At 36.5% G+C, this 23,279-nt stretch overlaps 1 protein-coding gene across 3 annotated transcripts in view; it reads right to left on the reverse strand.

Moving 5' to 3' along the window:
* NKAIN3 (sodium/potassium transporting ATPase interacting 3) overlaps positions 1 to 23,279 on the reverse strand; it is a 334,441-nt gene that overhangs the window by 78,895 nt on the left and 232,267 nt on the right. For all 3 annotated transcript variants that reach the window (XM_021555630.3, XM_021555632.2, XM_021555631.2), the window contains exon 4: positions 11,340 to 11,537. In XM_021555630.3, coding sequence (XP_021411305.1) covers positions 11,340 to 11,537 — 198 coding nt within the window. The remainder of the gene's footprint in view (positions 1 to 11,339; positions 11,538 to 23,279) is intronic.

Here is a 23,279-nt window from a genome sequence, read left to right on the forward strand (position 1 = left end):
TCTCCAAGAACCTAAGAACCAATGACCCTGTGTAGGGACCATAGGACATGATCTCACATGCATAGTCCCAGATGCTGTCCTGCATTTTGGGTGGGAAAAGGAATTTTGAAGTATGTTTATTGGGGAAGCTGAAGCAAATTACCTTAGTAAACTTGTGTGCTTTCTTAAGAAGTAATCCTCTTCTCTATTTGAAAGTTTAAGGAATGGCATTAAAGTTGTTTTCTAAAGTAAGTTAGGCGGTCTAGGGTAGCTGCTTTTGTTGATTAGGCCTAAGACCCTTTTCAGGCAAAACAAGATAATCACATGCAAAATAAGAGAGAAATCAACACCAGGGCCAAAAAATTGTAGCTGCAACTTCTAGCAGAGCCTCTTATGTGTGAGATCGGTAGTGAGCAATCCCAGCATAGCATGGATTTCCATAACTCACTCCCAGTCTTAGTCATTTGTATCCATAACAAAACATGTAGCAAATTTATTTCTGTGGCCTAGAGCAAGGGCAGAGTCATGTGAGGGAAGGAAAAGATGTCTCTCTTCATAGTTAAGTCAGATCTCACTGCAAAAGTTGTAGAAAAAATAAGAAAATAAAGTGGAGAAGGAAGTGCAAAGCTTGCAGTCCAGTTGTGTTCTAGACTCAGGTGCTCTTTGTGCTGGTTTGGGGAGAGCATCTTTATGTGAGGTTATGGTAGAATCATGGTCCCAGGAAGAGGAAAGGGAGAAGTAGTAATGAAACACTGGGGTCTTTCCAGTTCACTCCTGATTGCCGAGGTAAAAATCAATATCCAGGGTGGAGAATTTGGCAATCCCTGGCCATTAGTGGTAAGACATACCAAGAAGATGAAATTTTTAAGGAAAACCTCTGGACAATGACTAGGATATTTCAAACACCCACAGGACTTCACTCTTGAAAACTCTTTCTGGGAACCAGCATATTACTTGAATAAACACTCAAGCTGGTGTCTGGTATAATTAATCGTGATGTAACTTTAGTTTTCTGTGTTGATCTTTATTTTTTAATTTACTATTAAAATATAATATTTTTTATATTATGTATGTATTTGTGTGATGATATCAGGTACATTATAAGTTAAGTAACAAGATAAAAATAAATTAAATAAATCATAAGTAAAAATGGAAATGATCATGTTCTTTTAAGAGGCTGTTTAATTACCTATCACTTTTACTGTCATTCACAATGATTATCAATTAATCTACATAGCATTAATTTACATAGGAGGTAATGGAAAGTTAAGCTGGAAAGTTTCACATCACTAGGAATTATTTATTGAAAAATCTTTACTTATAGTGTAGCTTCAGACAGATCCAGCAGATGTCTTTTGCCACACCTGAATTATTCAACTATAATTTTCAAACAAACAGCAGCATTATGGAACAACATCATTATTCATCATTCTTTTCCTTCCCTGGGGACAATTGTTTCAACTTAAGCCTTCTACATGGGTGAAAATAAAATTTGCTTCTCAGGCTTCTCCTTTAAGATGAATTTGTCCTTTCAGAGCATTTACTGACATCACATAAAAACTTACAAACTGACAGTAATTTTCATCAGTCTCCCTTTTGAGACCTCTAAAAATCATACTTATTTAACTCATAAACAAGACACAACAAAGAAATGCCTCAAGCATCCATTTCACTCAGTGTCTACCTATTCTGAACATTCAGAGAACACAAAAATCCTTATAGTTACTTATTTCTGGACATACCCTCACACAACCTGTCCTTCTCATCGGTGTTTGTTGCTTTTCTTTCAATGACAAGTCCAAGTCTCACTTCTTTTGTTCTATAAAAGTGTATTAAAAGTGTCTAAATTAGGCAAGTTAGAAACCACTGAAAAATTTGAACTTTAAAAAATGCAAATTCACTAGGTAACTCTATGTAACTTACTACTGTAATATTTTAAAGCATAATTTTTTTGTTTTTTATCAACATGCATCTTGACTACACTCCTGTACAAACTTCTTATTGGTCTCTCTTGGTATATTGTGGTGGCACCAAAATCTGCTCCCTGGTACCTTGTCTCTAATCCCTCCCTGCTTTCCTTCCTCCCCCATGGAGCTATTCACACACCTAACCTGTGAATGAGGAGTGTTGTGGCAGCCATCTCCTTTAGGTAGGCTTAGAAGCAGAAGAAGAACAATGCCTGCATCACTACTGCAGCTTAGTGTCTTTCTTTGCACAATGTGTCCAATGATTTTGTATGAACTGGGCTCTTTCCATGCCCAGCAGCTTCCATAGGAGAGCTGAGAGGAGATAAGTATTTATGGCAAAGGATGGAACATTCCCTTAAAAAGTCCACCATGCCCTGTAGTCAAACGCGTCACCAACATGGGAAAACACATCCTGAGCTTGACCTCACACTTCTGGTGGGATTCTCTGCTCTGCTTTGAAGAATATAAAAGAAACAATTACATTTTTAACAGTTTCCATAATACTAGATAGCAAACAAAGGATGGTCACAAGATGAGAAGCTTTATTGCAGAATTTGGGCAAGAAGACACAGCTAAAAAAGCATGAAGGCAACATTTGCAGAGCACAGGGCTTTTAAAACTTACTATGCACTGCAATCTTCCTGTATCAAAATCTGTTTTCCTAGAAAACCTCATATGTCTTTCTGTGCATAGCTCTGAGTGTCTAGTGGTTTTGGTTTGCCAATTTGAATTTCCCAGCCAATGCACCAATTAATGTGGTGGGTTCAATGCTGGCTAAATGTTATCACACCCTGCTGGATACTCTAGGGCAGCAGAAGGAAGTGGGATGACAGGGAGGAGACCATGCTTCGTATGGTGAAGAACCTCTCAGCAGCTCGTCTCAGAAAAAAAAAAAAAATCACTTCTGTGGGTAGCTCCAATGCAAAATCAGCACAGAAAGAAAGTAGTTCCATGAGTGCATATGCAACCTGACTTCCCTCCTCAGTGAAAATCAAATAATTTCCTCAAATCTTGAGGTGTATGGGTTGCTTCAATGCTTGTTTAGGGAAATCCTTCCCCTGCCATGTCCTATTTCCCTAGGAAAAAACAGAGAGCGTTGCAAATCACTGGGGACTGCATTTGAGAGAAAAGAATTCTTTCTGCAGTCCAGTCACATTCAGGCAACAAATTTCAGTGGACGAGCTAGGCTGTGGATTTAGCACATGATTAAAAGAAAAATGTCCTGTCAGTGGAAGCTCACACAGAGATGAGTTTTAATCAGTGGATGTTTTTCCCCCACATAGCAAAGTCTGGGCACATGGGTATCAACTACAATATGCAGAAAGGATCATGCTGCTGAGCACACATTTATTGCTGTTAGGCTCAATGAGACTGCAGTGGGACACTCACCTCCAGTTTGTCTGTATCATTTACACTACATGTGCAGGCTAAGGAATCAGCAAAATAGTCAAATAACTACTTCAAAACATATCTGAATGTAAAATTCAGTTAGGGAACTATGTTCTTTGGAAATAATTTAAAAAAAAACCCAACCCAACCAAACCAAACAAAAAAAACCCCAGCAAAGTCAAGCCTATCCAGAGCTGTCAATCACCATGTGAACTCCTAGCCTAGAGAAGGAGATAATTTCCTTGCTTGGTTTATCAACTTCACAGCTGGAGCAAACCTGATGCAAGAAAGCTCTTTGCACTGAATTGCAGCTTGGCAGAAAAATACAAATTTTATTCCACCTTAGAAGTAAACTATCATGCACTGATTCCCAGAGGCTACTGAAGCTTGTGAGTGGCCTCAGCGGCATGAAGACAAAAATCTTAGGAAACAATGTTCTCTGGCTTTCTGAATTTCTGGGATATTTTGTGTTCCAGTAGCTCATCAAAGAGTTAAATACTTCCAATGATATAGTCAAGAAAATATCCCTAAAATTCAAAGTAAATACTGCTTTTACTTTTCTTAATGAAAATTTTTTGATTTATGTGTTCTCTAAAAAAATTTTTATGTTGGCAATATCTGTTACACTTTTCACTTTATTCTCTTATGATTTCCAAATGCCTAGTGCAACATTAAGCACTCTGCTCAGCTCTAAAAATAGCATGTAGGCAAACAAGTTTGCTGAGGCACTTTAAGCTGTTTTACCTCCTTCAGCACCTCTCCTGCTTATTTGCAGAGATACTCACTTTTACTGGAATCTGTGGTCACCATGTTTAGTGTGCACTGGGCAGCTGCAGTTCCCTGCTCAGTGTTAGTTCAGGTTAACTTCAGAAATGAAGTCCAATGAAGGAAATGAATCAAAATGAAAGTATTTGTCTGAGAAATGCAGTAACTAAATTGCAGAAATTTAGTCTATTGCAGTGTTTCTGCCATGGGCGTGGCACTTATGGGCACAGGTTGAAGGAGGGAAACCAACTATTTTCCAAATCTCCCATTTACTTCCAGTTTTTCTGCATAATTTGCACCGAAATATTAATGAGCTCTGTAAAATTAAAAGAAACAATCAAATTTTATTTTTTACTATAAATACTTTAGTGTAAATAAAAATATTTCAGAATTCTTGCACAGAATTTCAGTAACATTTTTGACAATTCACAAATTGTCACAGTAATTTTCAATGTTGTGTAAAATGGCAAAAAACTCTATATCTACTACTAGAAAATATATAGAACAATTAAGTTCTCATGTAGATTAACTGTCAAGGTTAGGGCACTTCTATATTGCTAATGCTTGAACCCTCAGTCTCAGCCAGCTCTGGTGCAGAAGTTGGCCAAGTCTTTTTGACAAATCCTTATCATAATAGTTAATGAATGAAAATGCAAGTAGCTATAATATCACAGTTTTCTGTTCCTTTTAAATGAGCCACTTGAAAAAGCAGACGTTCTTGGATTGACAACTGAGATGAAAAAACCCAGATTTATCTTGATCCTCTCTCACATAGCTGCTTTATTGACCCAGACTGGTAATCAGACAAATATCCTTGTGTATTTCACTATCTACACACTAACATGAATAATGATTTTTAACTAAATTTAGCATGAAAAGATATGGTCTTTCTAGAATGTTAGTGCAGATACAGTCTCTCGCTATTTTTCTTTCTCTTGGTTGTGCTTTTATAACACTGAAGGCTTGTTAATGGCAAAGGTGACATGGGCTGTATGAAACCCTGAGCCAATATCACAAGCTGGAGGAATAGCACAAGGCATAGATTATGATACAAACACAATGATACAATTACAACAAAGCAGTGAAGGTAAAGTCAAATTTGCACTGTAGCCTCTTTGCAGTCTGTTTCAGAGATGGACAACTCCTCTTTAATATTGCTCAGGTTCACAAAATTCTTCTGATTTTCAAATAATTTGGTGATCTCACTAAACTTACTAAAAAATCTGTGAGAAGCCATCAGTTTACCAAAACTGTCTAGTCACATGTCCAAGAGAGAAGTGTTCCTGGCTATTTTGGGGATTTTTGTTGTTGTGAAGATGATGATTATGAAGATAGCTGTGAGGAAGAACAGGCTTATCTTTCATACCCTTTTCTGAAGAAATGCTGAAGTTCAGCTTAGCAGAACAATGAAAAAAGTTAATTTCCATATCACTTTGCAATTGTTTATTATGAAAAAGAAGACAAACTTTGAAATGAAAAATATGGAAAGGGTGCAAACTAAAATTAAATAAAATTGGAATACCTTCAGGACAACTATATTTTACTCATGTAATTCCTGTAGCCCTTAAGTCCAAATTACGTCATGTTTTTTTATCACATGTGGATGTTGACTGGCTTTCTGAATCAATCACATGTCACTCAGAGAAATGGAATGAGAGCAAGAAACCTGCCTGAGCACTGGTATCAGCCCCTATAGGGATTTCTTTGGAGAACAACATACATGATATGCTTTTTCTGTCCAATTATAAAAATAGCAGGGCTAAAACTAATGGGAAAAAAGGGGCTGCTGCAATGCCCCAGAGGAGCCACATTATATATTAATATCATTAAACCTTTCATTACATTTAAATAAATATAAAGCAAACTGCACCTCTGGCTAATTGAAGGCAGGGGCAAAAGCTGCTTTGCAACCTCTTTTGGAGCAATTCCTGGAGCTTTCCCAACAGCACAGAGAAGGTCATTTAAACATCAGGGATAGAGGAAGAGCCATCCAAATCAACCCAAAAAGCATTCAAATTTATGGGTCAGTGTAAAATCTTGGTCAATGACCTGAAATACATTAAGCCACTCCAGCACTGACCATGATCATACTCTCTATAGCTCAGTAGTCACAGTGTTTCCCTTGATTAATTATTTACAAAAGACTCATAACCTCCATTTTAATGTCTGTTGTGCTAAATATAGTTTTAAATTAAATTATATTTTTTTCTGACTATGAAAAAAAAGCACTTAGGTCTACCAAATGTCATAATTAATTGGGCAGGTAGGGACCATTTTTATGGAAAATATAAAAAAAGCTTGGGCTGTATTGGGCAAAGTACTGCAAGCAGATGAAGGGAGGAGATCATGCCCCTCTGCTCAGCACTGTTGAGGCCTCACCTGCAGCCAGGTCTTGTATGGAGGGGGTAATGAGGATGTAGCAAGGCTCTTCTCAGTGGTGCCCCGTGCCAGGACCAGGACAATGGGTACAAACTGGAACATAGGAGGTTCCCTCTGAACACCAGAAAAAACTTTTTCAGTGTGAGGGTTATCAAGCCAAGGCACAGGTTTCTCAGGGAGATTGTGGAGTCTCTCCTTGGAGATATTCAAGAGCTGTTTGGACACAGTACTGGGAAGGCTGCTCTGGTGCACCAGCTAAGTGTGAGGGGGGTTGGATCAGATGACCTGCAGAGGTCCCTTCCCACCTCAACCCTTCTGTGTGACTTTGTGATACAGAGGTTTCAATTTTTCTACTAGCAGTAGACAAATTACTGAGCATTCAGACACTCTGCTGGAAGCTGCTTTAGAAGCCTGCTGTCTCTTAGGGAAAGCATATGACATTTATAAATTCCTGAGTTGAAAGAAGCACTGGGAAAACATCTTTTTGGGACATATACTTTAGCAGATGGTGACTCTGCTCACAGTGACCACAGTATCCAGCTCCCAATTTGGCTACCAGGAATGCTTTTTCTTATATTTCTGATATTATGACTTCATTTGATTCTGTAGAAAGTAATGTATTTTTCTATCTTAATGTATGTTTTGTGCTTGGCAGTGCATGTGATAAGCTGTACACCACTGATAACTTTATCTTAGGCAGATATGCTCACTGCTTTTTACTTCATTATGGAAAAATTTCAATATTGTTAATCTCCCTATATCACATCTTTGTCTGAACTTATACATGACTCTGCAAGAAAGGGTTTAGAGGGTGTTTTTGTGGCTGTTCTTCCTCTGTAGGTCCAGCAGGCAGCCTGAGGGTTACAATAATTGACACTTATGAGAGGCAACAGATGAACCTCCACGAAGTAAACCAGAAGCTTCCTTCAAAATATCCTGAATGTGCATCAACATGCCAAAGAGCTTGTGTGTTTTTAGGCTTAGGGTTTTCACTATCTTTGCTGCCACCCTTCTTTCAGTGGTCTGGATTTTAGGTTATCCTTCTATACCTCGATGAGAATGGGAGGAAAGATAACTCTACCTCGTGCAACACAGCATTGAAATAAAGTAATGTCTCCTGGTCCAGAAACATCTAGTTGTGTCAGCCCATTGCTCTACCAAAATGTATTAATTTTGTTTCTTCAGCACTGATGAAGTTATGTGGCTGCTAATTCCAGAGTTAGCACAGTGAACCCTGGCTTGGGTTTGTGCTGCACTGTGCTAGTGTCATATTAGCCTCTGGGTCTAATACATATCTCTCTACAATAACTTGGAGAAATTTTTAATGTTCAGGCTATTGAAGTCAGTGTGTACCTGGCATTTAATAATGTCGGTGTGTATTATCTATTTTAAAATAACAGCAAAAATTTTATGAAATGTCTTTCTCAAAGATGCTAAGCTGTCACCATTCTGACTGTATTTTTCCCTGAAAGTTGAGGTTTCTGTAATGATTATCTGCCTTGCATTTTAAAGGTGTTTTGCAGAAGAATTTATTCATCAAAATAATATAAATATTATTCTCTACCTCAAATAAATATAGATTTTAAACACAAAATTTAACTATAATTATTCTTTACTATTAATTGCATCCTATTCTCTCATATTTCTCTTGACTCTCCCCGAATTTAAAGAAATGTTTAACATCTTCAACTACCAATCACTTAAATAGGCATCCAGAATCAGGATGAGATGCAAATTTACTGTTTGACCAATAAAAATATATATTTAGAAACAACTATAAAGCAGATATAAAAATAAATTTACTGTGTTAAAATTAAATAAATGGCTGTTAAGCCTATTTCCTGAAGCAGGGTTTAATGTAGTCACAGCTGCAGCATTCTCTGCATATAAAAATCTTTATACCAGTTAAAAAAAAATAAAAAATAAAAAGTTACCTTTCAAAAATGCTGCTACTGAGTTACATATATCTTGACAGGTATCCAATACTTACCCCTCAGAGGTGTTTCTTCTTTCAGAGGTTCTAACTCCCTACCAAATGCAAGTGTTTTGCATTCCCAGTCACTTGGACAAAGCTTAGCATGATAAAATGATTTGTTATGCCAATAAAGTTTTTTGTTACAGTGTAAAATGGTTTGTTACACTACTATTGCTACACAAAAATGTTATGAAAATTAAGTAGGTTGTAAGGTCCAAAAAGAAATAGTCTACTTTTGGGACTAGCTAATAGGAAAAGGTAAAAAGAATGATCTTATGATCCACAGTTCCCCAGTCCTTTGAAAAGACAACCTAAATGACCTTTTAACTAACAACAGAAATTGGTACCCTAATTAGGAAAGCAGTTATGCATCCAAAAGAGATGGGAACTTCCTCAAGCCAGTAGTATTCAGAAAATGGAAGGAAACTGCAAATTATTTGGTAATCCAGGTAGTGACTTCGGTCTTGTGTGACAGTACATGAAACAGGCATAAATTACAACTCAGAATGGAAACTGAAGTACAGATTCATGAGATGTTAATTATAATATGTCACAGATGGCATAGCAAGATAGTAAAACTGGAGGAAAACCTTACTTTCCATACAGTATTTTAATTTTATCATTGTTTATATTAATCAAAGCAGTATCTGAAATGGGAAACTAATTCACAGTCATGACTTATAAGTTCCTGGAACATTTTAAATTTTCAATTTAATTAAAATTTTGAGTTATTATTTAATTCATCATAGCAATCACTTCTTTAGAAAGGGAAGGTAAGTTACATCTTATGATTTATAATTATTACAGAATTGCTATATTTTTAAATTTTAATATTTTTTAGTTTGTATCAATTAATTGTGCTAGTCTAATAATATTTGTGTTCATGCCATTAGACAGAACTGTACTGCACAAATAAGTGCCAAAGAAAACATTTACTGTGATCAACAACCAGCTGTATTTCGATACAATTCTAAATTTGTTGATAATCACAAAAAATACTAGAAGAAATTTTAACATACGTATTTTTTCTTATAGAAGTGAAGCAGTGTTTGAAATATTTATGGTTTTCCCCTTTTAAACTACCACACTTTGTTTTCCTTTGTACAGGCTCGCTGATGCAGAGTGGATGACACTGCATTGAGAGGGAAATCTGCTGCAGATGAACTCAAGGGAGAAGCAACCAGCTTTGAGTATCAGGGCCCCACAAATACAAGGAAGGTGCATGCAGTTAAGCCTGAGTATGCAGAATTGTTTTGGAAGGCCGATTTTCATTTTCATTAATTATAATTAATGTTGCATAAACAGGGCCGCAAGAGAAGTAATTTTGTCTTCACTGAAAAAGATCCCGACACAAAGTCTTTGCTGCCCAACTGAAGGATGGTCAGGAGAAGGATTGTGTAGGTCTTGTGATGTTCCTGATGCCTGAGGAGCTGATAGACCAGGATAAGACACATATCTTGTGTAGGTGCAAGTGATGTCACTGGAATGCACACCAAGTGCACTAATTCCAACCTGGATCATCAAGTGGAAGTTCACTAATTACAGATGTATAAGTTTATCCAAGTTTGACTAAAACTAGTGGCAAGGAAGAAACACGGCATCTTACAAAAGGCATTTAGTAGTGGAGAGGAATTATCTTGAGCTTTCAGACAGCTGGACAGAATGATAGATATAACCACATATACTGATTTCTTCTCTTTTGAAAGAGAAATGCCCTTATGCTGAAAAGTAAAAATTTAAATTTAAAAATCATTTTAAATGAAGGAGTGAGATTTATTTCACAGATGCTGTTTACTTTGCAAGTGGTAGTATAAACCAGATTTATATTGAAACAGCTTGAAATACTGAACAGACCAGAAATGTGCATCCCTTCTGGCTGCTCAGACCAGGTAGCTCACCTCACTAGCACGTGTGGACTGCAGACTGCAGCTCTTCTCCCACTGTCTAACAGGACCTGGTGGCCATAGTTAGGGCCACAAGTCACGAGCATTTATGTTCTCAAAATATCTGGGGTGGGTGGTCAATCCTGTGTGCAACCATGTAGAGTCAGCCAGTTGCAGTGCACTACACACAGCTATGAAGAGAAAGAGCTATCACTTCTAGGAGATCACACACAGCTCATGCCAAACAACCTGTTAATCACAAGCTGAAGCAGCCAAGAGGAAAAACTGTGGCCAAGACTGGGTTGTCTCTCCCAAAGCAACTCATTGAATCCCAGCACTTCCCTGCACTGCAGGCTATTGCAACAACTTCTTGTAATTGCATTTTTGATTGGTGTTGTAACAAATGTGGACAATGGAGATAAAGTGTTCTGATAATGCAGAGTTCAAGGAGAGAAAAAATAACATGGCTAAATATGAACACATACTTTAATTCCTAATATTTTTCTGACCTTTCTCAAGTATTAATCCATAGCTGAGTATAGGAAGAAACTTAGCTATGTATCATGTAAAATATATTTACAATCAGGGCTAAAAAATGGTGTCATTGATTGTGAACTTCAGAAGGGTTTAGGTAAATTAATTTTGGACAAATCTGTTTTGATTTGTGCGACATCTAAATGAATGAGAGCCAAGGACTCAAGTTAATTTCCACCTATCCCAGCTATGGCCCGAATGGGTACTATGCCTGTACAGAGCTTGAAGAAATATAAGGAAAGAAAAGAACAGTGCACATTTAAATAATATAATTTAATATTATTAATAATAATTAATTATGAATTAAATATTATTAATAATCTAATTGTGTAACACAATTAAAAGTCTTTGCAGCCATCCATCAACCACTTTTCATCAGCTACATCCCCTTTTCAGGACATGCAACAACAGCAGGGTGTGTGTGAAAGGACCAATGGAATCCCAGTACGAGAAGAACCGTGAGCTTACGGAGAGGAGTATTTGGATAGCGCTGTGAATGACTTCTAGGTACTGGAAATCAATGATGCAGCCTGTCACAGAGACGTAGGAGTAATCCTCTAGGATGCCAGGGGAAGAAGGACGCACCACCCTTCGTATGCAGCCAGGCCCGTGCTCCCGCCACCACGAGCGGTGCATTGAGATGTTAAAGGTCATGAGATCCGTTTCCTAGAAGAGGGAGGGGAAAGGTGTGAGCATATTTGACTTTCTGTTTTTAAGATAAAGAAAAGGGAAATAAAAGATAAAGGCAATGAGATAATTATCCTTAATCCTAAACCCAGTAGTTTCTAATGAAAGTAGAATGTTAAAGTGGAGAGAGGAAATGGCAAACATGCATTGATTATTCTGTAGTTGTGCACAGGAACTTCTGCCTGGCATAAGAACCATCATACCAGGTACTGTATAAATACATGTTCCCTTGGACATACAGTCTGAAAAGCAATTTTAATGTTATTTGATTAGAATGTCACTTAACTAAATCAAATTTACATAATATTTGATGATTTCCATCATCAGATTCAAACGTCCCCAGCCAAGAACCCTGCTCTCTTTTCTTCCCTCTGCCCCTCACCCAGATTACAAGATTTGCAGCTTAGTGGAGGAACATACATTTGTGAACAGATCTGGGTTTAAAATAAAAGCAGTAAGTTCTCTTCACTCAAATCACCTTCCAGATCAGACATTAAACCTACCCAGATGAGTACTGGTTGCAGTCTAACCCACACAGGATATATAATGTCTGTGCATTTTAGTAAGCATCATACCACTTCCACTTGGAGCAATGGAAGTGGTAAACCTACTAATGTACTAAAGATTTTCTAAGAGCTTACCTATTAAGTACAAACAAGAAAATTCATTTGAATTAACAAAATATTTGGTTCTTCAGGTCATGTATTAAAAAAAAAAATATATTGAAGTCGAATGAATGCCATTTAAATGCAAAAAACACCCCAGCCTCCTCACTGGAAATAAATGAGAGTTGAGTTATACTGATACTTGAAACAATTAATTCAGATTTATATTCCCATGCTTTGCATTCTGAACTCCAAGTAAAAAATGTCTGCAAAATTCTCAGCCATATGCCCACAAAATACCCCTGGCTTCCACACGTGACAGTTTGTGAGCACTGCCGTGACACCAATTCACCCTTTGCATTCCACAAATATGCTCTGTCTGTGCCCATATACTTCCAACCTGACCAAAGGGAAATTCAGCCCAAATTCCAGTTGCAGAAGTGGTTGCTATTTCTCTTCATTGATTGCCTTTATTCTGGCTACACCTGAAAATTAACATGGGAATTAAATCCTGCCATCCTAACTATATCCTAGTTATCAGTAAGAAATCTGCCTTTGTGATCTGCATGTTTTTTCTCCACCACTTCTCTACCCTTTAAATACAGAGTTGCTAGATTTCCAAATGCATTATTTTGAGTTGATGAGGCATTCATCTTTTGACTTTGCATGTCAATCCTTGATACTGGTTTAGAAAACTTTCAGCTGCAACATGAAAACAGCTTGTGAAATAAGAAGCTGACAGACAACTCAGTTTAATGAAAATATAATCATAAATATAGAATCACAGGAAACATCCAGGGCATACCTTGTACAACAATGCCAGAGATTGCACAGTGTTATCAAGTGCTTTTAAAAATTGTCAACTCACAGAAATGCCAGTTGTCAAGCAGCACACACATATTCAGTCTAACCTAGCTCAGAAGCCCTTTGCTGAGAAGGAATATGGATTGGTGGGTTAGTGTGGATCAAATAATGTGAGGTAACACTTTGTTATCACAACAGTGGGAAAAAGTTGTGAAGTCCATGGTGTTGGTGTCCAGATTTCTTTGCTCTTGAAGGTTTATTTATCCTTTATTGGTTTTAGTCTTTATTTTTTTTACAGTTATAGTCTGTTGGATATTCATACTTGGCTGGTTCACAGCCAATGACAAAATCTCATAGGGAAATAGAACAATTTTGCCAACACATGTAAAATGTAAGATTTTGGCATATGAATAGTACAATTTACCCCCTTATAAATAAAAACTTTCATTTCTGGAATACTGTTATGTATTGCTCTTGACGTGATTAAACAAAATTGCCAACTTGATGGTCTTATTCATGTTCAAGGCTCCTGATGATTCAGGTAAGAAGGAAAAAAAACACCAAACCCCAAAAAACCCCCCAAAGAGTTACACAGCACTTGCTACCTTTAAAAAAAAAAGAAATTCAGACATTCTGAATAAAGTAGAGGAGGAAATTTTCATAATTCCTTTTCAATTTGTGTATTACATCTTGAGCTCTCAAAGCAGGTAAAAGCAGATAATGATGGCCCAACAAGGATCAGTTTTAAAAATGCAAACAAACCACTTGGTGCATTTGCTTGACCTCTGAGATATCACTTGCCAAAATGGCAGCCATAAGCCTTTTGAGCTGATAAATGTTAAGCTGTTAATCAATAAAAGAAAGCCTGACAACAGGAAAAATCAATTTTTATTTTTTTTAGCAGCTGAAACACTTCTCTCTGACTACTTTAAGATTCTTAATCCATAAAGTGAGTCAAATGCAACAAGCATTAAAAAAATTATTAACTTGTATCTTTATAGTAATTTACAGAACCATAGAAAATTCAAAGACTCTTTGCTGGGATGAACAGGTTTAAAACATCAGTGAACTCCTGAGAGTGTTTTGGTATTAGTAAATTCACATCTTGGAAACTCTGAGCATGCTGGAAAAGCTGCTGCCCAAGTAGCTTATTTTCAGTTCTACGTTAAATGAAAGTTAAGAATTTTCAGAAAGTACAAGCAGATGCCTAAAGTTTTTCAATAAATCATTTATTATGTTCTAATTTTTCATATTAAAAAAAATTGTATAAAATGTTTAATCATCAGTGACAATTCAAATGCTTCTTTCTTAGGAAAAAATGCTGCTGCTTCAAAGCAAGAGACTCACATTTCAGGCTCTGTACAAGAGAAACCAAGTTGTCCTTCTAACTAACCCAGCTGGGATTCATTCAAAAGTTGAAATTTCAATCATAGATGAAAAATTGCTCTCTTCTGAGCATACATCTTGAATTTAATACCATACATCAGCACATAAAATATACTTCTTCAGCTAATAACCACTCAGATAGACACCAAGAACAGAGAGGGGCAGAACACAGACTACAGGTCTTCCAGTAAGATTGTGAGGCTTGGGGAAGTGACACAGGGAAGAGAAGTTCCATCTCCTACTCCTCCCATCTTTAGTCAGCATTAAGGCAATACTCCAGTCTGTGGTAAGAAGTCTGTTCCTGGGTATAGGATCAGTCCCATAATCATACTTTACTGATGTAGAGTCCCACTTACCTGTCTACAGCATTTTAAGCCTTTAAACTATATATGGGATTTGTGTCGGCTGTCAGACCAAGGATTAATTTTGATTATTATTGGAAATCATTGCTATGGCAGATACATCCTTTTAAGGTGAGATGTAATCCCTGTGAATCTGAGTAATGCTGTTTCTTAGTGCTTGGGGATAATGTTTAATTTTTTTATGTCTGCTTAAATTCTACATTTGGTTTCAAGCAGACATTTTCTATTGGGCAGGGCTTTGGGAAACCTGATCTAGTGAAAGATGTCCCTGCCAATAGCAGGGAGGCTGGTCTAGACGATATTTGAAGGTGCCTTCTAATCCAAATAATTCTGTGATTTTTTTGGATTCAATTTTTAGGTGGTGAATCTAGGTAAAAATTAACAAATCATAGTATAAGATGGTTTATTTTAAAACTACAGATGATGTTCCTTTCATTTATTTGTGTAAAGTTTACACACAATGTCTATAACAACAACACAAAAAAATTAATAAGAAATTTGGACTACCTAAATTCGCTACTTTTAAGGAATACAAAAAGAATGCACTGAAACTCCAAGGAGAAAACCCAATGCACCAAGATTGCCTTGCATAACAAACAAATATTATACTCAACATGATTACCAACACAGCTGTTTGTTCTATCATTGTATTCTTCTGCTTTATGACATGTTATTTTCTATTTCTTTCATTCCTTTATTAGTATTTAAAAATACACTCTTAGGAAAAGTATAACAAAACAGTGCTTTGAGCAGAATGGAGGAAAATCCCCTTTTTTCTTCAGAAAACAGCAGTCAGCACTTGAAATTTTATAGACAAGTGAAGGAGCAGAAAAGCCTGGCAAAACATAATGTTAGAGATTTTGACTGTATGTTGCTTGTATGGTACCTAGCCCTTCCCAACACTTCTTATTTTATTGATACATACTATATTGTTTATTATGAATAGACATTAGGCTGAGACATTAAATATTTCCATTCCATTTCCTAAGTGTAACAAGGATGCTCTATTCTGACTTGCTACACATATTTTGTTTAAGCAGTGAGGAGAAAAGATTTTCAAACACCTGTTCAACAGGTAATAAAAGTTTATATGCATAATGCTAGAAAAGGAATAGTACATTTCTTTGAAATTCCCTAGACCAAATTATATTTGTAATTAAGATGAAGGGTTGTTGGCAGGGACAAGGGACACACACATTCCTTATTATCTAATCTCAAGGAGACATTAATTCTCATTAGATATAAATGATGTGTCTCAGCATTAATGAAATCCACTCTAATTGTGCAAGTACTTGGAAATATGACCATCAGCTATTAGACAAAGACTCCCTCTGGCAGCATCACCTTACTTTTCCACCCTGCTTTTGCTTGAAACATCAGGTTCTGCTTCCAGCTTACTCTGTGTGTGACCAGTTACATTTAATCTCCTCTCACTGAAGGAGGAGTGTACTGCTGAACAAACAGTTCTGAAGGCCTGGGCAGACAATACTGAAGAAGACTGAGGCCATTTCCCATTTCCAAATGGGGAATTTTGCATTACCAGCTCTCACATTGTCTTTATTGGGATAACAATTTTTGAATATTGACTACTATCTTTTCCCATTGTTTTTTAATTTAAATTCTTACCTCAGTGTTACACTGATGACTTTTACCTATTCCATGAGCTAGAGGTTGAAGGTAGCCCACTTAATAATTGTGGTAACCCTCTCAACTGCTAATGGGACAATGAACCATGCTGATTCCAAGCTGCTCAAGATATAACACAATCAGCAGCTTCACCTTATCCTGTGCACTCTGGAGAATAAATGACATGAAGAGCATTCTTAAATTGAAGCTTAAGGGTTGACTCTACTGGGACTATTCATCCATCTGAACTGGATGTCAGACAAGACATAGCAAATTCATTTCTGTGCTTAGCAGAGCACACTAAACCAGAGCAATCATGTGATACACCTAAATTAATTACCACTAAAAGAGAAAGTTCACAGGATGAAAATCTTCGGACATAGACAATGAGGTAACCCCAGCATCATGGGCTGAGAATGGTTAAACGAGGTACAGAGGCAAAGTAATTTTTGGTGGTGTGATTAGAGGCTCATAGTTTCCACTGACAGAGATTAGAAGTTCACAGACTGTAATCATGGCATCAGACCATGACTAAAGGGAAAGATTTCTATATTAAGCATAATTATTTTTTTTCAAATCTATCTACACTACAATAGTTTTTATTCATTTGCTGACAGGCTACCCTCCACATCTACAACCTCCCCAAAAAAAATGTATGAGTTAAGGTTACCAAGTACTGGCTTCTCCTTCTTTTACTATTATTCATTCGGCTATGGAGAGTGTTGCCAGATTTTATTTTATTTTTTTAAGTGAACACAATAATTTTGGAAATTTATTTGGAAATTAGGCAGATGATCTACCTATGCTATAAAAATGGTTTCCTTTCATGGTTTTATTTGCTACATGCTCAGGGATCTGTATACTCTTTCGCAAAGCAAACAGTTTTAAAATTAGATTTACCAAACTTACTAGAAAAGTGGAATGCAGTGGAATGTCTTTAGGAAGTCAGAAGGCAAGAAGTCAACAAGAGAAGCATACTGCTGTCTTCTTCATGCAGTCTTAGTATCAGTTGCAAGAAGAAATTATGAGAACTAGCAAGGGGCTCTTTTTGAAACTTGTTGCCCCTGAAGATGAGCTCTGATCTTTGGCAATAATCAGATCTCTGTTCAAATACCAGCTCCATGTCATTTCCTTGTTCAACCTCCCTTTTGTGGCAGTCTGTCTGAGAAACAGCCCAGAGAGGTAACAGAGTATGGCAGGAGAAAGCTTCAGCACACAAGGAAAAAGCAGCTGAGATGGGGCAGTTGGATCAATATGAGTCTTACCTACCACTTGTCATAGGAAATTCAACATGAACACAAAGAAGTCACAGCTGCTCAGAAAAGCTGTAGTGCTCCAGTGGAAATGTGATTAAGCTGAGCACTTAGTTTGAAAATTGCTCTCACCTATTACCTCTGATGACCCAGAGCTATGACAGAACACAGACTTGGAGTGATGCCAAACTCTGAGTACTGCCTTGAGTTTTGAAGGCTGAGAATATGACAAGGTTTGTATAAAGCCAAGGGTTTGTGCAGATTAGTGTGTCCCTCACTCAAGCCATACCTGATTTGGGCTGAAATGAAGAAGCAAGGAAGGACTGAAATGTAACACAGTGAAGAATTAGAAACATCTTTGGCAAGCCATGTACAACCACCTATACCAATGATGTAGGAAAACACCTTAAGCCAGAGAGATGGGAAAGGTTAAAAAAGGTTGAAACATCTTAGCGTACAGAAATGGGAAAACATTACAATTATGTGCCATAAAAATTCTGTCCAAAAGGTTTATAAACTATAAGCATTTGAAAAATTAGTTTATAACATAAAACAATTTCAAAGCTCAGCAAGAACATTTAAACTTTTTTGTTGTTGCTGCTGTTTTTGAGCAAAATTGCTGAGATCCCTATGGAGTCATTCATACATTTGAAATATCACAAAATTAAAACTTGATGCCTCAAAAATAAGCTGCCACAACCTTTATAGCAAACTCTTTCCTATACTATTTCATAATATTTACAATATTTTTTATTAAATTATTCTTATTAATTTTTCTTATTTAATATTTCTCATTAAAGCAGACAGGATCAGACTCATGTGCCTGAGTACTTCGCCATGTTTACAGGCTCTAAACATTCAACAAATACACTACTTAAAGAAATGGAGAAGACTCTTGCAGTGTTGGTGGGAGCTGGATTTTTCTACACTTAAAATGGAGAGGTCTGTCCTGGGTTGGTCATGCTAAAAGTACTAATCCTTTATAGCACTATGTCAGAGTTTGTAATATTTGGACACCCAAATATTACAAACTCTGCATGGACTTTTAGTTTTAATGTCACTATAAAATGCATGGAAATAGAGGACAGTTTGTGCCAAAACCCCACATAATCCTATATGAGGAACAGATGCAATGTAGCCTCTAGTCAAAACAGGATTTAACTTTGTTATTATCCAAATAACATTATTTTGTTCACAGTGGTTGTGAACAAAGACAAAGCATGGGGATAAAGGCATGATTAAGAATATAATGTTGTAGCCACATTACAGTTAATTTTAATATTTGCCTTCTTTTCTTTTGGGTTCTATATTTGTCTGTCCATCTTGACTATAAGAATACAATAACATCTCTTGCTGTGCAAAGAGAAAAATTCTATGCTGGAAAGAAACACATGAGAGCCTGGGTCCTAAATTTAAAGGTTTGTCCCAGACTCTGATGACACTAAAATGCACCATAAAAAGACTCTTAAAAACTCCCTTGAATATTAAAGTTTCTGACAAGAAAAATAACTCCCTGTTTTAAGACTAACCAGAAAGCTCCTACCTGCACCCAGGAACACTTTTAAAGATTAATAGGCCAGTTTAAGCAACTGCTGTTGTGTTCTTGCTCAAAGCAATGCAATTGCTCATGATATTGCCAGCTCTTGTTTTATGACAATTCTGGTTATGTTCAGCATTTTTGCTAAAGCCTTCGTTCCCAGGGACATGAAATTACAATAAGAAGTTTGTCTTGTTGTGAAAAAGTGAGCTGAATAGGAAAACTTCAAAACTCATGAGCTCTGCTGCTAGGCACTTCCACTCTGTGCTGTAATTTGCACTGTTTGCTGTTTCCTTTAAGCTGGGTCCTGGAGTCTAGAAGTTCACAAATTCAGATTACAGCTAGCTAGGACATCACCTACCATAGTCCCGCATCCTGGGCAATCATGGATACATCAGGATATCGGGAAAAGTCAACTGTTTTTCAATGTTTAAACAAAGGTAATGACCCAAGTGTACCCTAATAGCTTAAAAGAGGCATTAAGGAATATTAATATATAAATCAAACTCCATGATTCATGGTAATTTTGTAAAAAGATCCAAATTTTTTTTTAGAGTGTGTACAAAAGGCAATGAGAAAGATGTGCTAATTCACTCCATCTTTTGAATGAACTCCATACAGCTGATTGCATAAGGCTGTCTGCCACAACAGACTGCCAAGAAGTGAGAGTACTCACTACCAGAAGCTCTTCTGAAGACTCAGAATGCAAAAAGAAACAAGAAGCAATAAGCAGCAGAAGTTATTGAGCTTCTGAGGGGTCTGTTTTCTTACTTGCATTCATTTCAAAGAAGCACAAGATGCTCTCAGAAAAATACTTTTTCTCGCAACATTTTTGTTTCTGTATTTCTTCTCTGTGATAAAAAGTCATCATATTTTTGCCAGTCCCTCAATTTTTGTGGTGCTGTTTGACAGTGACCTTGGCTTTAGCACAGCAATCCTTTAATCACAGGCTTCATTTGCATTTTGCTGAAGCAATGACAGTCTCCAAAAAGAATTTGCTAACATTTTTTTTAAACAGCAAAGACAGTTCCTAGAGAAAATTTTAGGTCAGATGATGAAATTTGAAATCCTCCCTTTCCCAGCAGAAGTGAAGTACCTATGACTACAGAAAAGAGAATCTGCAGCAGGAGAACTCAGTTAATACAATTAATTTAATTTTTCATTTTACATTTACGACAGGCATTAGTCCATATTTTAGGTTCCTTGAAACATTTTATACATTTATGTAAATATCTAAAAATATGCATAGTCTATTTTATTTATGTATATTCAGTATGCATGTATTTGTATATTCATATTTAGCTGTACAAATTAATGACTAAACAATGCTTTCCCATGAACAAATGCCAACTGTAGTCAAAGAAGGCAGCATTACCAATCTACTTCAGCACTTCATTGTCCCCTGATCTTAATCAAGTTAATTTAATTTGCATCTTAATCCACCTCCAAACCACAGTAAGTCTCACAGACTTTCACACAAAAGAGATTTTACCTGTTCTCTCAGGAATTTTCATGTTTTAAGAGGACTGTTTCAGAAACAAGGATCCTTTTTGCTCTGGCATCACCTTTCTATGGGTAAGTCTATAATCATCATAATCAAATTTCTCAAATTCTTTTGACAAGATTAATCAAAAGTATTTGACAGTGCCCAGTAACTTTTGGACAATTTCAAGTTTTCCATGTCAAAGTAAAACAGTGAGGTGCTAAGCCTAATTTCTAATTTTTCCTTTTTTTCGTAATGAAGAAATTTCTCACAGAAGCTACTTTAATCAAAGCAGTTGACTATGATCCCCAGAAATATTTTTAATTCAAGAGGCAACTATAAAAGTTTCTGTTTATAACAAGTCTAGGTGGATTACTTAATGATCCTTTAACAGATGTTCTAAAAATCTGGTCACTTTAACAGATGCATAAAGTCACAGGGAAACCTAATGACCCATTCTCTCCTTAACGTCACAGACTTGTCTGCAAACATCATGCAAGTTTTAGTATATTCTTCTCTAATAAAGAAGAACAAAATGAGACCAGAACAAAGATATAAGACCATATTAATATTTGAAATTATTGATTGATTTCACTATCAATTTTGAAATAATATTAACAAAGAGAAGAAAGATGAACAATTTTTAGATAGACTGATAGACTTGTGAATGACAGCAGGAGGACACAACAGCAAAAGGACAAATAATATTAACACCAATTTACATATTTACTGAAAACAAAATTACTATATAAAGACTTTCCTCAAACATATATACATATACATACATACACACACACACATATATATATATATAAAGAATTTTCAGTTTGCCTGAGGAAAAAAAAGAATCAAAATATTGTCAATATCAGGCATTTTTTCTGTAAGCTGATTAGTATCTAGTTAGTATCAGTTAGGAGAAAGAAGAGAAATCTAATGATGTGGAGATATTAAGAAGGATGGGAGAAAGTTTCCTGCCTTGATTGCTCCCTGGCCCTTGCAGACTTTCCCATTGCTGCTCCTTCACTAATTACCTCTTCTCAGAGCCACAGACTGTGTGAGAGTTTTGCTTCTTAAAGCTCTGCTGAGGGCTGTGAGGATGAGAGAGGATGGCTCAGCTCTAATTGTCTGCTGGCTGGGCACAGGCTGTGGGCATCAAAGCACTGCCAGCTCAGGTGAAGGTGTCTGTAGGAAAGAACAGAAATCAGCCCTGCCCAGAAATTATGCCTCAGTGTCTTGCATTTGGATATTGTCCAACAAAGGGATCAGGAAACACAATGGAAAAATCTCACCAAATGCCAGCCCTCCTGATACTTCTGGGTATCACTCATATCTTCACATCTAAAATATTGCATGTCTTGACACCCACACACTTGGCTTTAAAAGTGAATTGCACAGCAGTGATATGTTCAATCAGCCACTGGGAATGCAGAGCCTCAGGACTTCTGACAGCTTTGGATTGGATCCCTTTAAACATAAATGTGGGACAGGGAAGCACACGCACCACAAAACCAGAGGGATTGGAGATGACAGCACAGCTACAAAGGCACAACCTAGGAAACAGATACACCTTCACTGCCCTCCATTGAACTTTCCTCCTTGGCATCAAAATAGATTTTGCCTACTTGAAATGTCCTTTTTTAAAAATACAACTACTCATGCAAACACACAGAGAGCATTAAATCATTCATACACTGTAACCAGGCAGGTGTTTGCACAGCTGGCAGAATGTTGTGGGGAGACAGTACTTAGCTTTGCAAGTTGGAAAACAAGGTAAACACAGCCACACATTGGAACTTGGCAATCCTTTTAAACAGTGTTGTTTATGATGTTTTTCCCTTTCCAACAAGAAAAGTGAATACTATACAGTAAAGATTTATGACCTGAAAATAAAAATGTAAAATATTGAAATCAAAAAACACCCCAATCCACCCAAAAAAAATCCTTGAATATTCACATTGTTCTGTTGAATTTTAAATGCATTCGAAATGAAGCAATTTTTCAGCTGAAAATGTTTTTCCAAAGTAAAAGTACTAAAACCCAGTAATTAAAAGACCATATGTCTCAAAGTTTTTCTCTGAATAGGCCCGCTTTCTACAAAACACCTTATTTCTCAGAAAGCAAACAATTTGTTTTCCAAGAAATAAAAGCCATAAAACCTGACAAACTTTATATAGGAATGTGTCAAATAAATTCTTCAAGGTTCTCATAGTAAAGCAAAAAGGAGGAAACATCTCTAAACAAAGAGGTTTACTTACACTCACTTTAAATGCTGTCACAGATGCTTCTTTGGACAATCTTTAATCTCTAAGAGCTCTCCATGTCTGTATTTGACTAACTCATGAATGAAAAATATTACAAAATCCTTACCGAACAAAAATTTCCTATTAATACAGTATCAGGAAATCATACAGAAGTAAATCACACACTGTGGCAGCCAAAGCCTCATCACAGAGAGGTACTTTTCCAGCTAAATTATTATGATTAAGTTGTCATGACTTCCACCACCACAGAAACAATTAATAATGTTATAAAGACATTTTAACCACCTTTCTTATTGTGCTACAGTATGGAGAATAAACCATAACAAGATGAGGAGGCTTTGTAATTCAGAGGCATAATAATGACCAGTTGTGACCATACCATTTTAATAGCTGATTTAAAATAA

This window comes from Lonchura striata, chromosome 1 (assembly GCF_046129695.1).
Source record: "Lonchura striata isolate bLonStr1 chromosome 1, bLonStr1.mat, whole genome shotgun sequence".
NCBI classification, from domain to species: domain Eukaryota; kingdom Metazoa; phylum Chordata; class Aves; order Passeriformes; family Estrildidae; genus Lonchura; species Lonchura striata.